This window comes from Coffea arabica, chromosome 8c (genome assembly GCF_036785885.1).
Source record: "Coffea arabica cultivar ET-39 chromosome 8c, Coffea Arabica ET-39 HiFi, whole genome shotgun sequence".
Lineage (NCBI taxonomy): Eukaryota > Viridiplantae > Streptophyta > Magnoliopsida > Gentianales > Rubiaceae > Coffea > Coffea arabica.
Genome location: NC_092325.1, coordinates 10,377,097 through 10,393,852, shown reverse-complemented (window position 1 = coordinate 10,393,852; position 16,756 = coordinate 10,377,097). Strand labels below are relative to the sequence as shown.

General features: G+C 34.6%; 2 protein-coding genes across 4 annotated transcripts; one reads left to right on the top strand and one right to left on the bottom strand.

Annotated features, from left to right (window-relative positions):
• Positions 1-2,232: 2,232 nt before the first annotated feature.
• On the top strand, positions 2,233-11,092 carry LOC113707419 (uncharacterized). Of its 3 annotated transcripts, none has more exons than XM_072062576.1 (8): positions 2,239-2,678; positions 3,919-3,976; positions 4,152-4,214; positions 7,244-7,322; positions 9,683-9,795; positions 9,977-10,066; positions 10,154-10,285; positions 10,565-11,092. In XM_072062576.1, exons 1-8 carry the CDS (start codon positions 2,479-2,481, stop codon positions 10,697-10,699), a joined length of 870 nt encoding a protein of 289 aa, XP_071918677.1. In that variant the 5' UTR covers positions 2,239-2,478; the 3' UTR covers positions 10,700-11,092. The 3 variants fall into 3 exon arrangements, with proteins under 3 accessions (XP_071918678.1, XP_071918677.1, XP_071918676.1); XM_072062575.1 differs by having other exon boundaries at positions 9,680-9,795; XM_072062577.1 differs by lacking the exon at positions 9,977-10,066 and having other exon boundaries at positions 2,233-2,678; positions 9,680-9,795.
• A 1,064-nt stretch (positions 11,093-12,156) lies between these two features.
• On the bottom strand, positions 12,157-15,042 carry LOC113705782 (disease resistance protein RPM1-like). The gene is made up of 3 exons (XM_027227691.2): positions 14,204-15,042; positions 13,813-14,084; positions 12,157-13,727 (listed from the first exon to the last, which is right to left on the bottom strand). The coding sequence occupies exons 1-3, from the start codon at positions 15,040-15,042 to the stop codon at positions 12,157-12,159; spliced, it is 2,682 nt and encodes an 893-aa protein (XP_027083492.1).
• Positions 15,043-16,756: the final 1,714 nt, after the last annotated feature.

The following is a 16,756-nucleotide window of genomic DNA, read 5'->3' as shown; positions in this document are numbered from 1 at the left end:
AATTGCAGGTGGTTGGTGTTAAAAGTGGTATTTTGGGGAGAATTTCCAGAAAATATTTCATCTCAGGGCGTGCCCACGTCAAAAACTGTAAAAAGATACCAAAAAACCGGACCCACGGGATTGGTAGCAGCAAGGCCAATCAAGAAATTAGGTCCACGTGAACCGCAGAGATGCATGGGATTAAAATCCCTAGACAAAGTCTTGCTCCGGGACGTTTCTTTGTTTCTGCTAGCGGCGGCTACAAAAGGCTCAAAAAAGCCAGAATCACTTGTAATCAGGAGATTTAGCTTTTAGTTTCTTTTCCTTGGCTGTCAGATGTAATTTTGTTTTACTTTTGCTTTGGTTCTGTACAATTTTAGGGTAGCTTTCCTTTCGCTACCCCTGGGAGACGATTTGGTTTTCGGCTTTTGCTTTTTTGTGTCGTACGACTTTTTCTTTAGATTTTGCTGTTACTTTTCTTCAGTACGAACACGAAACAAAAAGGATGAAAACTTTTCGTTTGCCTCTTCATTTATTTCATCTTTCTCAATTCTTTGGCAATTGTGTGGATTGAATTAATTAAACCACGCGAGATCGATATGATGAGGAGCGACTAGATTTCTCCTCTACTCCAAGATCGACGCAAAGGCGCGGTCCATAACATCTGTGAGATCTAATCGAACTTTCACTATTTCTTCCAATTTGTTACTTTTCGTGCGTTTCCTGGATTAATTGTTCATGGTTATTTTATTAATTGAGTATCAACGGCCGGATATTTTATTTAATCTAATAGCCTACTATCACGATTGACTAAATTGTTCGTAATTTAGTTGATAATTAGTGATAACCACCATAATTAACTTTATGTTGGGGAAACGTAAGATCTAATTTAAATAAACCCTCTTAGCGTGTTTATTGGTTAGGGTTGAATTCTTCTAACTTTAATGCAACTGGATAATTAAATTCCTACGGTCGTACCTAGGATTATTTTTTGGTTAGAAAAGCAGTCAATGGTCGTACCTTAACTGTCGAAAAAGTAAGGAAGAATTGGCTGTCAGAACTTGTTGATGGCTATAACCAACCTAGTGACGAATGAATGAAATATCTTTGCATCGATAATCATTTAACTGGATCGTGCTTGAAAAGTTGATCCTTTGGGTAGAGTTTTATTAATTGCTATTTTTAGTAAATTGTACTTGGTGAGTTAGCTTTTGAATTTTATTTATTTTATTTTCATTTTTATTCCCTCAAATATCCCCCAATTTTGTTCTATTGATTTGGAAAGAAACAACTTTCTACCCGCTCCTTGTGGAATCGACCCTACTTGCCATTGTATACAAATTTAATACTTTTATAGACAATTCTGGCATATCGGATCAAGCACACTCTTCGGAAACAGGGTGAATCAAGTAATTCATTGCACACCTAGGGTCCCTGCTCCAGTACTTGGATTTGTTTTATAATTAATTGTGGTGGTAATTAGGATTTTTTAGTAATTATTATTGCACAAGCTCGACACCTGTCACCTATAATTTAAAATTCAAAATATTAACTTTCCCCAATTACAAAACAAATGGAAGGGAAATAAATAAATAAATAAGAATAAAAAAAGATGGAAGCGAAATATAAAACAAATAAATAAGAAACAAAAATACCAATTTTTTTACTACAAATATCATTATAGGTTTTTAAATCAAAATTTTAATGGTATTTTCTAGTTCTTATTTATGTAGTTTTTATTTCAATTTCTTCTTTTTTACATTTGGAGGGAAAAAAGAAGTAATAAAAGCATAAATTTGTCAATTTATTAGTTTGATTTTGACTTTTTACTATTGACCGTTAGTTTTAATGGAAAAATTAAAGGTGATATTTTAACCCAAACCATGAAAAGGTTATACATAGATTATTAAACCATAGAGGGATTATCTGATAAAGTATCAAATCACAGGAGAATAAAAGGATAATTTACTCAATCTTAAATATAAAGTATAATTCGTGTGCACCTTAAAATAGAGACACATCTAAATTTTACAATCAATAGTCTCTTAATTGTACATGCATACATAAATGATTACTACACTAATACAATACAAATGATTTTTGACAAAAAAAAAAAAAAGACTCAAAGACACAAATTGCATGTAAGGCCAAAAAAAAAAAAAAGGAGAAATTAAACAATTACTCAATTATCACCAAACAAATGCACAAAATCCACTAAAATGGAGACTCCAAATCTAAATAGGAAATGTAGCGGACACAAAGGAGGCGCAATTAAAATGCCACGTACTGCCTCCCGCGCTTCACAATTTTAGCTCCAAATTTCCCCTCCCCACACCCAACCAGAACCTCCGAGTGAAGAAGGCCGGCCATGGCCGCCGTGGCTAGCACCACTTCTATTCTCAACAAATTCCAAGAATCAACAAATTTAAAGAAAGCCCTTTTCTCAATTATCTCTCCAGAGGGGTTTTTCCCACTGAGAATTGCGCAAGACCCTCAAAAATGACAATTTGCAGGACCCAAATGAAAATGGTTAAACCCAATAGCTTTAAGAACACTTCTTTTGTGAATCATAATGGTAGAATTTACGACAGGCTTGAGTCTTGTTTGGTCATTCCTCCTCCAAGAGGGAAAAAACCCAAAGCCATTATTAAATTTTTGGGAGGTGCTTTTGTTGGAGCTGTCCCTGAAGTTACTTACAGGTCAATCAACAATTTACTCTGTTTCAAACTTGACTATTATAGTTGATAATTTTCATGTCTTTCTTTCTTTTTTTTTTTTTTTGCTATTTTGATGAAGTGCTGTTAGATTTCTGGGATGGAACATTTTAATTTAATTTCTGGATTAATATATGTGGCAACTTGCTTGTCCAACTACAGTTTTAATACAGTATATTAGATTAATCCTTGGATTAATTCTTGAAACACAGAAACTAAAATAAATTTGCTTGTAGCGTTAATTTTTTTTGGAAGATTTTTTCCTGTGGTTAAAGTAATTTTTTTTTTAAATCGGGAAAAGAGGAAGGAAACATTTTGCTGGAAAAACAAGGTCTACTTGATTGAAATTCAAACTGTGATGACATTGCGCTGGTGATGTTTACTACAGAACAGAGGGTTGTTAATTCAATTTTTTCTACTGTAAACTAAAATGCTAATAGAGTCTTATGATCTGTTTTGTTTGATTAGTTGTTTTTGTTGTGGTGGCAGCTATTTGCTTTAGTAACTGGCAAATGAAGGCTATTTCATTATCTCGGTGCCATATAACGTGACGTTTGATCATGAAAAAGTAACTAGGGAGATTTATGAGAGGTTTCATGCTGGCTTTGATTTGATTTTGGGGTCTGAATTGGCAGAATATGGCCTTTTACTTGATGATATTGTTGATCTTCCACTTACTCGGTTGGCCATAGGTGAGTGGAGGTTAATTGAGCATTAATGATCACAAATTAAACTTCATAAAGCCTTAATTGTGTTGTCTAAAGTTAGTTTGTATGTTCAATGATATACTTTGTCCCGAGGATGTTAGGCATGTCCTCTTTTTTTCTTGAGGAATCTTTACATCAATGTGTATTGGAGCTGCTAACCTTCATAGCAACATTCATTTTATCATAGTAGAGGTTCAGTAAAGCTGTTTTGGAGCTGAACATGGGATAGTTTTCCAATGAATTGTTTTTTGAACGTAAGATAATCGAGTTAAGCTTGGGTAGATTGGAGGAACTTGTGACTGATTGAATTAACAAAATGCTGGGAACGTTTAATTTGAAATGGTGAGGGTGATGAAGAACACTTCAAGGTTAAAAACCTCGCTAGTACTCCTAAGTTTCATTCCGATGAGACTTCGTTATAGATAACCATGCCTAAAATGCTATCTAATTTATCTAACTTTTAATTCATTCATATCACGATACTATCTTTGATGTTATTTGGTTTAACTATAATGCAGCAATGGTGCACTTCTACAAGTGCTTACTGGAAGTTTTTTTTGTGAGAAGATACCCAAGGTTCCTTCTTTCTTCCAAAGTTTCATAAGTGCTTAACCAAAATTGAACTTAATTAAGATAAGAAAAATATAACTAAAAAGTTATGCTTTTGCAGCTTTAATGTGTGTAAATGCACAATAGTTCAGTGTTTAGTACTTTTTGACTTAATGAAGGTTATACTTGTCTCTCAATGAAGGCAAATGCAATAATATCATACAACAACAGGCCAGTGTCGGAGGCAGTACCATACTTTGAGCAGGTAATTCTGTTCCAATACTAATTTAAGGGGCTTAGCTGTTATCCTGATTATCCAAAAATATAAAAAGGTGACTTTTAACCTTTTTTGCTGTTGAAGTTGAGCAATTAATCTTTATTAAATTGGATGTTTGCTAATTTTTTATTTATTTCAATGCTAAAGGTCTTTCTTTATTTAAGTATTTACAGTACTTACCCTTATTCCTTCACACAAAAAAAGAAAGAAAATTGCCCTTTTTGCCCCCTTCATCTCTAACTGCCATAAATTGGGCTATTCATGCAATGCTCCTGGGGAAGGAAAAATTTGCAGTTTCTGCTTTAGTTTCTTTCATTTTCCTAGTTCTGGCTTTTACTGGCTTCCAAGGAACATGGATGGGGATTTCCTTTTCTTATACAGTTGTGGCCATGAACTCTTGAAGGCCACCCTTCAAGAGCCCAAAAACCTTTGGGGATTACAATTCTTCCTGGCTGGCTCATAATGACTAAAGAGCTGTTATGTAATATGTGAAGCTGGGAATGGACTTCTATGGGTAGAATGAGTAGTTCAAAACAATGTTTAGTGAATCAGGATGCATCTGTGTTATGCCACTTGCTGAAATAGTCTGTATGAGTTCATGCACAGGATGGCAGCAACTCGTGAGTGTGGAAGTTGGTGTTGCACCTGCACCCTAGTTGAATCCTGCAAATTGATTCATTTCAGTGCTATCTGACAAATTTGCTTAGATTTGGGTATTCTTTCATATATATCATTTTTACTATGGATAATAAGATTAGTTTGTAAAATCATCCTTTTCAATTTGTATATAGGGCATTTTGTTTCCCTCTTAGTTCCGACCATGTGACATAAGAGCTGCTGCATACTATGCCAAGCAGGTAATGGTGCTCTAGGGTGGATCAAATAATTGTAGCCATGGCTTAGCTAGTGTGACGCAAGACATGAAAGACATCAATATATCAAAGGAAAAAAACTTCAGTTTCACAATCTTTTAGCTCTGGATTTGATTTAAGATTCAGATTGTGGTTCATTTGCCAATTTTCAGTGTGCAAATGTTGAGCTTGTTGCTGTAACTTTTGTTGGTAAGTAGTTGGCTGCCTGATAATGATACTGTACTTGAAACTAGTAGTGGAAGTCTAAGGGTAAAGCATGATTGGAAGTCCAATGGGCAGGCATGGGTGGACTTTCAAAGAACACCCATGGTTGGGAGTTCAATGGTCATCCTACATAGCTACTATTGTAGTGGACCACAATTGCCACAGACTCTACTCTTGAACGGCTGCTTTTTTTTTACAAGAGAAAGCTTTTAGGTTGCTGTTTTAGACTATTTGAATAGCTTGCATTAGTTTTTGTAAATGAGAGTGAGTTTGAATCAAGAAAGTTTCAGAGCAAAACCCCTCTTAGTCTCTTACCTGTGAAGTCTTAGTAGTCATCTTTCCTTCCTTTCTTTTGCCCTTTACCTCTCCTAATCTCTATTTAACCTCTACTTCTTAAATCTAATTTCAGCTCAAATTTCACCAGGCAAACAGCCTATTCTTTCATTGCCTCTCTAAATCTTCAAACCAATATATAGGGTAAATTTAAAAGAATCGTGGTTTCTATTGAGGATCTATGATAGCGATGCAACTGACTGATGTATTTTGTCTGAGTTCATGAACAGGGAACTCTATGATTTGTGAGTGTAGATGTTGGTGAAGCGTTGCACTCTAAGCCCTCCCCCACCAGTGAAGTAAAAGTCATGTCCTGTAGATATTTGACATTTATCCAGCTGCTGCCATTTGTGAGAGCATACTTGGTGGATGAATGGATCTTTAGCTACTAAGATTGCTTTCATTATCAAGCCATGGCATGAGTTTATTACCTTTTTCAAGTGCAATTCTACTAATCCTTCAATAATCCTATGGATGATAACATCTTAGTTGTCGAAAGATGTATACATGACCCATTGTGTCGGATCACACGCCTATCATCCTCAAAATCTCCTTAATTGTCATGTTATTCCTTTTACATTGGAATATGTATAAGATGTAAAATGTTAAAACAAACATGAAAAAGCTAATGCATAAAGGAATGTAAAGGTGCCATCACATCAATGTCATACTATGACTGTCAATTAACAGAGAAAATTTTTTATAATATTTCAGATAGTATATGCTCATATAATGGGTGGATTGTGAGTAACTTATATTGCTTCAGCTATGCCATGAAGTTGATGTAAAGTGAAGATTTTTTTTGGAAAGGAAATAATTGGTGACGTTACAGGGAGCAAGAAAATGGGTAAACTTATAAGTGAAACAGGACAAATGGTAACTGAACGTAGCAACTCAGAAAATAAAGGGAAAAAAATGTGAAGTAGAAAGTGTAATATGCAGTTTATAAATTAAAAGAGTGTCCATAGTAGATTGCATATATTTGTGGAAATGGTATGTCTGTGCATATTACTGACTTTGCACTTCATTTCTAGATCTTTCTGCTTTGAGTTTTAGCATCTATGCTTCTGCTTGCTGATGGCTTCTACAGCAACTAACGCACTTTTGTTCATTTGTGATTGTTGTAATTTTGTCCTTATACTGAACTGTTCACCAATTATTATTCATCCAAATGGTGAAGTCATATCAGTCTTCCATTCATTCAAGAATACAAATTAGTTCAGTATAAAAGGGAATTGATGTAAACAACATTATAGTTGATGGTTGAACTGGAGCCAATCAACATTGAGGATTATATGGAAATTTGGATCTAAACATTTATCTAGTTTGTTTAATTTATATTTTGATATTGCATAAATATTATACCTTGAGATTTGGTGGATCAATTTTGTCATATGTTTTTGAACCTTAATTTCATTTTAAATCTTATATACCAAGGCGGAGTTGATTGTAAATATGCTTATATGATGAGTTGTTACTGTACTCGTTCTCCAGTTTCTCAGCCCTTGCTTTAGAATCCGTGTCAAATTTTGTCTACTGCCTCTCAAAGAACTAATATTGCTTTTGTAACATTCCTCATTTTTTAAGTTGTATTATGCTATGATGCAGTTAGGACCTCTTGTCAGTCAAATATTTCCAATTATGGAAGCGTCTCCAGTACTATATTCATTCACTCGAAATGCCTCAGGTTGATCACAGTGAAAGGTTTCTTAATTTTCTTAATACTCTAAAATTAAACATCATTAGTTATGTTGCTTTACCTACACATACATCAATGCTGCGTTAGTCTAATAGAAATCTTTTGAATCCCAGGATTAATTGTATGCTCTTTACAAAAGCAGCCTACTGAGAAATTGCCAAATCAATCCCTCTGTTGTTATTATAATCACCATTGACATTAGCTTTGATGAGAAACAGCGTGGCTTTGTTTGGATTCTTGAAGGTCATTTTTGCTCTCACCTTCCCGTGATCTAACTTGTACTTTGGGTTAGGTGGAGGAATTTGTGTTGTAAACTGATGAGTATTGGTGGAGTGGAAGAAGGGATGGGGTGGTAGGGAATGTTCCTGTTCTGTTTTATTTATCTATTGTAAATTGCAGTGATGGTGTAGAACTATTTTCTTTGAGTTAGTCTAACTTTTTAGGGTTAAGTTCTGTATAAGGGTGTTAAACAACAGAGTGGAAAACTGGTTACCTATGAGGTGGTTTATATAGAAGAACTCTATTGATGGTCATAGATAGCTCAAGAATGAGGGGTAGGTCTTAGGCTTTTCAGAAACTAGCAAGGCATGCTGTAGAAATTGTATCCTACAATTTGTGTCGGCACAAATACTTGTGGAGCTACTAATGTGTGGATATCATGAATTTGTAGCCAAATCAAAGCTTCTAGTTGTAGGTACCAACTTTATTATCCACAGATTGACGATCTGCACTCAACATGGTTGGGTAGTTTTCTATCTGCACTTAATTGAGTAGTTCGTGTGACTGTTGTGACATTCTTGCCAATGTTTATTTACCTTTTTCATTTTCTCTTCTATTCAGAAAACAAACCTTCTGTTAATGTAATGGAGGATGAGTACATCTACCGTATTGGACAAAATTTGAATAGGTACCACCAGTTTGATTTAATCTTATACTAATTCCCTGTCCTGTGCAACTCTTTGGGTTCCTGAAGACCAATTATTTGGAACTATAGTTTGCTGAAGTGTCTCTACCCTTGATTTCCTTATAGATATGCTAAAAGAGAATCTTCTTGCAAATGTTATTTTCTGAGGCCTTGAAACATACGCAAGATTACCCAGGCATACAAGTGCTCTTTGGTCCTGATTCCATTTTAATGCTTTGAAAGAGGCCTCAACGCTATCTGCATTAAACAGAAAATGAGACATTATTTGATGATTTTTTTTGTTTTTGGGGGGGGGGGGGGGGGGAAGGGAGAGTAAGTGAGAGATCCCAGGTTCAAGCCCTCCCACTTACATTAAAAAAAGGAGACGTTATTTGACATTTTGCAGAGAGTGTACTTCATTGCAACTTTCAAATGTTAATACGCGCATTTTCATTGTAGATAGCAAGTGTAGCAGTAACAACAAAAAATAATTTTTTCGGTTTGTACAAAACTTAATAATTAGAAATTAGAAAAAGAAAATGAATCATTAACTATAATTGAATTTGTACTCTTGCATTTGGTTTCTTTTTCTCTATTTTTGCAAATGTTTACTAACAGTTAATTCCTTGTGTGGCCTAAACCTTATTTTCCTGAACCATAGAGGCTTCCCCCAACCCCCCCTCTCCCTGATTGTTGTGGGGGGTGGGGGTGGGAGGGGAGGTGGGGGGACTGGGGAGTCTGCACATGCTAGGCTGTAATCTACGAGTCCTCCTAAGTCCTTCCTTGACATAACCCACATAATGTTGTTTCTCATTTATTCCTGAAGATATGAGCATGATGGACACTGAAGCAAGTAGTGTATTCATTTAATCCTTGATCAAGCTAATGGTGCATAAAGCTTTTATAACAATGCGATGCAGAATGATGCTTGAAAACTGGGCTTTATCAAGAAGAGAAACTTAATGCATGAAGTGTTTCGATGTCAGGCTTTAGATGAGTAGAATATTATTTTTAGGGTCTTAGGGAATACAGAGATATTTACTTGCAAACAATGGCAGGTTATGTTTCGTGTACTTTATTATTCATGAAGAAGCAATAGAGCACAAGAGTGACATATAATTAACTTGTCCTTTCATTTTTTATGATTTACAAGAAACAGAAATCAATTCAAGACCTTGAAATTATTATTTTTGAAACTTTTATTAAATCCTCCCCAATTTTCACAATTACCAAATATAAGGTATATCTGTAAACCAAGGCAAGCCTTCAAGTAGTAATGAAAATATCCTGGTACTGGTTTTAAAATCAAATTGGGATTTTTTTCATAGGTATGATACAATGCTTCATTTGATTGAAGACATATGGCTGATTTGGTTGAATAATTGCTTGTGTCATCTTTCTGATTCTAATGCCTTCTCCTGTCATTGATACTAATAAACAGCAGATGCATGGAAGGTACTACTTGATACTTTTGGAACCATGATTCCAGATTACGATCCAGAAGTGGCAGTGTCAGTCAACAAGTTTGTTGATCAGTTGCCGGCTGTTTTTAATCAGGTGACACCCCACTCACATGATGATGTCTATCCAACCTGGAAAACAAATCCTGCCACATTTGTGGCTGAACATGTCTATATCTCCATCATTTTTCTGTCAAATGGTGAAATGGCTTTGTCGCTCTTTCTTTCTTCTGGTCATTCTCTAATACTCAAACTGCCTCAAATGGATGTTACTTCAGCTTGCTGAAGGAATTTCAGAGTTCAGGCCAACACCCTCTGAGAATCTTGACTGTTTCCAGAAGTCATACAATGTTCAGCATACATTACTGGTTTGAGCATGTTATTCAAGTACCAGAATTGATTGAATTGCTCCAACTTCAATGTTCACTTTTAAGTCTATCTGATTCTTTTTTCAGGTCAAGTTCAATGTTGATGCAATTGATCAGACTGATCTCCTTGAAGAGACACTGAAGCCTCGAGCGGAATCTATTGGTGGAAAACTACAGAAAATAATATTGAATGGAACTCATATTACACCTTGCATACAGGTATGCTGCAGTAACTTTGTTCTCCTTTTGTATCATAATCTTTAGTCCTTTGCTTTCTGGGAATTTATGCTGACATGTTGCTACGCCTTGTATCTTGTGCCAATTGTGTATGTATTACTTAGCATGATCTTTAAGTCACTTTTGATAAAAAATTGGAAAGTGGCACGGTAATCAGAACAATCAAGATTCAGAAAATGACATGGTCAACGATTGTTCTCTAACTAAATTTCTTCTTTTTATTCTCCATTTATGCTGAAATTTGTTTTGTTGGACAATCAGGAACCTAGATGGCAAGTGGGAGATATATACTCGCCTGTAGATGCTGTTGCTCAAGGTCTTAAGACAATTTCTTTGAACAACACTAGAGTCCTCACAAGAACAATTACAGACTGGTTTAGTCAACTTGAAGGATAGAGACACATGAATCAGACCCATGATACGGCAATATCTGAATCATGTGAATCCTTCCTGGTATTGGGTTGACCTTCTTCCCTTTGAGTTGTTTGCATAGAATTTTTCTCAGGAAGTTTTGCATGGAAAAGCATCCTACGTTTGCATAGAACTTTCTAGGAATTTGCAGGGAAAAGCATCCTATGATGCGTAGGATGCAAGGAATTTGGTTAGATATGATATAAATACGTAATTTTGACAGTTGTAGGCATCATTACAAGTTACATGACTTGTAAAATATAAATCTCAGACACTTTCTCTCTAGAGTTCTGCACACACTCACACAGATGCAGCTTCAAATGGCACCTCAACATTTAGCTTACTTTTGGTAATTGATACCAGCAATCATTTGTTTTCTATTTGGTACATACTGAGATTTATGTGGTAGCATTGTGCGTAGTTTGCGGGGAGGGGCAGACTGTAGATATAAGTCTCCTATTAGCATCATTTGATATGATTTGTCATGTCTTGTAAATTACGTGCACGTCTTTTGCACAAGTTGTAATCTTTTCCTTTAGGGCTCTGTTTGTTTGGACTGAAAATTTTTTCCAGAAAATATTTTCTTCAATTTCTGGTGTTTGGCTGCAAAAGAGGTCAGGAAAATTTTTTCCGGTAGAAAATCTTTTACATAACTTGGTGTAAAATGACTTCCGGAATTAAGATACAGAAGTTAATTTCCGACAACTATCGTGACTTACTAGTCTCTTTGGTGCTTGGCTATTGTACAAAACCATCAAGTACTACATCACAGAGATCAAATCAAGAGCAACATCCCTGCACTTGCTTTCTCAGTTTTAGCAACTTCAATATTTTTGGTTTAAAAATGAACCTTGGTGGATTGGGCATTATAGTGCGAACATTCGATTATCAATTCATGGAAAAAGAAATTGTTTTCATGACTGTAATAAGTGGATTGTCATATTTTGACATAATATTAATTCACACGTAACAATTGGGCATGATTGAAAATAATTTACTTGAGAATATTAATATGTTCCTTCGAAATTTGTCACACAAGGACAGATGGATGAGCATAAAAGACTGATACAACCATTATTTGTCCAAAAATTACCATATTATTAATTACTAGAGAAATCAATTTCTAAGTCATACCAGCGTATAAACATAGGCTTCATGTTTTTATTTTGTACCAAAATTTTAGGCTATTGTTTTAGATTGTATATTGAAATTGTGTGCAAGATGCTAAGGCACTTCTAACCTGCAACCTCTAAATTATTTGCTAAATCAATTAAAGAAAAAAATAAACAAGCAAAAAATAAAAAATAGAGTGCAATACCGTTTATAAACAAGATTATGCAACACAATATTTATACAATAAGATAAAAGATAAAGCAAATTATAAACTCAGAAGTTACAAACAAACGTACAAAAAAAAATGAAAAGAAATAGGAAGGAAATATTTACATCTTCTTCCCCCATAGCCGGCGACGTTTCCATCCCTCCTCATCTGTCCACAATTCAATGACAACTTCAGAAATGTGTGCAATTTTTCTATAATCTTCACCATCTTCATTTAGATTATATAGCTTCTCCATCAGTTGAGAACTCAACCCAGACAAACCCAGCTTTCGAAGATGGCTCAAGTGTTGAATATCCAAAGGTAACTCCTCTAGCAATGGGAGTCCAATCAGACGCAGTTCGTGGAGACTGGGTAATGCACCCTCCTCCACTTTCAGCCATTTCAACTTCTCTAATTTCTTTAGGTACAAATCCTTTAACTTCAGGAATCCTCCAGTCTTGAAACACAACCCCTCTCCTTGGTAAGATCCCCAAAATTGAATAGTAACCAAATTTGGCAAATGGTGGAGGGGTTCAAGCGGATCCTCTTCAACCCTTAAACTGCTCCAAGCCAAATCTATTCTTACCAAGCTTTGAAGATGAGCTATCCATTTCGGCATCTTTTCTAAGGGGCCATGCAATACTAGCATACGAAGAGATTGGAGAAATGAAGAAGGCATTGAAGATGAAAGAGAATGTTGTTGTTGATCATGGTGATTCAGATCCATTACCTCATAATCACCAGCTTCATTTCTAATTGAAGCAATGTGTAGTTGCCGAAGACTAGTGAGGGTGGCAAGGGAGGAGCAGAGCTCCTTTCCATCTTCTCTTCTCAGATTTGAAATCCCTAACCATCTTAATTGAGTCAATGTTCCTATCTCTTTAACTATTACGGATCCGCTACTGGCATCTATGGCTGTCAATGATTGTAGGACAAGAAGCCCTCCCAATTTTGATGGAGCTTTAAACCCATGAAATCCATGACTCTCATTAGAAGAATCAACATTCTGGAATACCATAAGATGCTCAAGCTTTTGTAGCTTCAGGATTTCCATGGGTAATTCCTTGACTTCAGTTTCACGCAAATCCAAATACTCCAAATTTCGAAGCTTTCCTATGAATTTCGGGACTGCTTTAACCCCTGTCCTACATAGGTTCAGATGCCTGAGATGATACAAGTTGAAAATCTCATTTGGGATTTCCTCCAATGTCTTTTCATCACTCAAATCCAAAACCTTTAACAATCTGCTACTCTTTAAAACTTTACATAACAAGGTTCTGGATACCAGTGGATTCATGGATTCAATCGTAATGAAGGATCGAAGGTGGTTAAAGCTATAACATTGGCTTTCTGGGTGCTGCTCGGTGTTGTTGCTGCTACTATGGACTACCAAACGGCGTACCTTCTCAGATAACCACCTTGTGTATTGTCCAGTAGTAATTGCGATCATATTTTGTTCCCTTGCCTTGGAAAGAACAACTTCTCGCACTAGATCATGGATTCGACAAGCGAAGGGGATTCCTTCATAAAAACTTTGAATCACTTGAATTAGACTCCTATTGACAAGTTCTCTGAGGTAATTGAAGCCTACATCTGTCATTGTCATTCCTTCCCTCTTACCTACAAATCTTTCAGCTGACCATAATTGAACTAAGTCTAAGACAACGTATTTCAAAATCCTCTGGGTAAATGCTTAAATACAACAAACAGGTCTTAAGATGGCAGGGCAGATCATTGTAACTGAGGGAAAGTATCTTTTTGACCCTGTCCAGCATACCAGAGCCTTCTAATTCACCCACTAGGCTGCGTCGAACCATCTCCCATTCCTCTGCAATATTCAAGTCTTTCAAAGCCAAAAGCCCACTGATTGCAAGAATCGCAAGGGGCAATCCCTCACATTTCCCCAATATACCTTTTGCAACATGTGTTAGATGGGCAGGACAACCATTTCCTTTGAAAATTTTGTTGCAAAATAGGGTCCATGAATCTTCGAAAGATAGTGCCACCATTTTGTAGACATAATCTTGAGATTTGTTGCAAGAAGCAAGGCTACATCAGCTTTTCGTGTTGTTAGCAATACACGATTGCCATAGCCATTTTCGGGTAGTGCAAATCTAATTGCATTCCAGAATACCACATCCCATACATCATCGAACACAATTGCATACCTTCCAGCTCGTTGAAGAAAATCTTTAACACATTGTTTCAGCTGAATTGCAGTCATTGCCTCAATCGATTCTGGAACTGGTTTCTTCAATTCATTGTGTAACTGCCGAGTCAAGTCTTTCAGTAGCTCCTGGAAGTTGCATGGTTGAGAGACAGTTACAAAGGCACGAACTGGGAAATGCCTTCTAATATCTAAATCTTCGTGGACTTTTTTGACTAAGGTAGTTTTACCGAGTCCTCCCATGCCAACCACAGAAACAACTTTGAGTTGGGAATCATCTCCCTCGAGTAGTTGAGAAATTAGCTGTTGTTTGGGGTTGTCAATGCCAACCAGTTCAGCTTCTTCCACGAGAAGTGCATCATCCCTGCTATAGCGCCATGTTGTGTTGTTAACAGCAACAAGAGACTCGGCCGCTTGGGTAGTACCGCCGAATTCTGATTGGTATCTCTGATGCCCTTCAGATATATTCAGTACTCTGGCCTTGATGCTTTGCATTTGCACAGCAACCTTACGACGAGCTCGCAAAGTTTTTATGGAGTTGAAAATTTTCCTAACAGAGCCATAGAACCCTGTTGCATGATGGTGAGCAAAGCGAGCTACGAATTCATCAAGAACATCTTCAGTGTCATAAGCGGCTTCTCGTACTTGCTTGATCCATTCTTGGAGCCTGGGATCAGCACCTTCTTCTTTTGTTTCTGCCACTCCCAGGAAAGCTCTCATGTGCCCCAACTCATCCCTGATGAGTTGAACCTCTTGGCGAAGCCCTCCCAATAATCTGCCCTCTTCACGCAGAAAAATTGAGAGCTGATCTAACACAAAAGAGAGAACTGTTTCTGCCATTTTCAGTCTTTTTTTTTAACTTGAGAATATCAGGAAAGGAAGAGAGGCTCCTTGAAATTAGAGTTGGTCATCGGCTCATAATATGATATATTTTTTTCATAGAAAGAAGAAACGTACCCACAGTTAGATTAGAAACGCTTAGAAATCATCGTTAAATCGGGTCAAAGATTAGCCTAGAAGGGATTCATAAATCAATATCATCTAAATAATTAGTAATAGGAATTGCGGTCGAGGATTTTAAATCCAAAGTAACTATCCATAATCTTTCGACGTGTGGGATGGATCGGCTCATAATATAATATGATGAACTTTAATAATGTGTGGTTCAGTTACTTCAGTACTATTGGTCAACAAAGCAAAACCGCGTTCAGATCTGTGAATAGAAAAGGTGTGGGGCTGAACTTACGAGTCTTTGATTCTGCAAACACTTTCCAGACATATTCACATGTGAATCTGTCCTTTACTGATTTACTTATGCAATGATAGCTAATTTGTGGGACATCTGTGTTGCATATCATTGTGATGACTCTAAAAGAATATTTATTTTCTTAATTGCTCTTAAACATGTTTTACAACTACTTATTTATCTTAAATACATTACACTACAAAATATGCTATAGTGAATTATACAAAAGTTTTTCTAAGGTGACGTTTAGTTCGCACGTCGAAATCGGATTCGGATTTGGAATCGGATATTTTGGATTTAGAATAAAATCATTCATTTCAATACATCTATTTGGTTCAAGTATCTAAAATATATATCATTACTATAATTGATATTTGATTCGTTGGCTATTTCGGAATGGAATATAATAAATATATTATAAATCACATCATAAATAATAGTCATTGGCTCTTTGTAAATGGGATATAAGAAATTTTCATTAATTAAATATATTAGTAAATTTAGTATAACTAATTAATAATTTCTATTAGTAAATATGTATAATTATTAGTATAATTGATAATATCAATTATATTACATAAATTAATATACATTATATAATACATATAACTAATAATAATATTATTGTAAGTTAACTAATTAAATTAAATATTAGATATATAATTAAATATAAATATACAAATTTTATAATACAAATATATAATTATAATTATATAATATATACAAATATTTTATATAACTATAATATATATTACATATTAAATATAGTTATTATTATATTTCAAATAATAAATATAATTATAATTATATAACTTATTAATATTATATACATGTATATATTATAATTATATGCACATATAATATACATTTATAAATATACATATATATTATAAATATATTGTTATATAATATTAATAAATTTATAATATATATTACATAAATATAATTATATTTAACTAAATAATTATAATATATAATTATATAATATAATAATATCATTATTATAAATTTGTAACTAATTAAATTAAATATTATATATATATAATTAATTATAATTATACAAATGTTATAATATAAATATATAATTGTAATTATATAATATATAAATATTAATTGTACTAATATTTTATATAAATATAATGCATACTAATATTAAATATAGTTATTATTATATATTATTATATTTAAAATAATAAATATAAATATAATTATATAATTTATTAATATGATATACATGTATATATTATAATTATATGCACATATAATATGCATTTATAAATATACATATATATTATAAATATATTATTA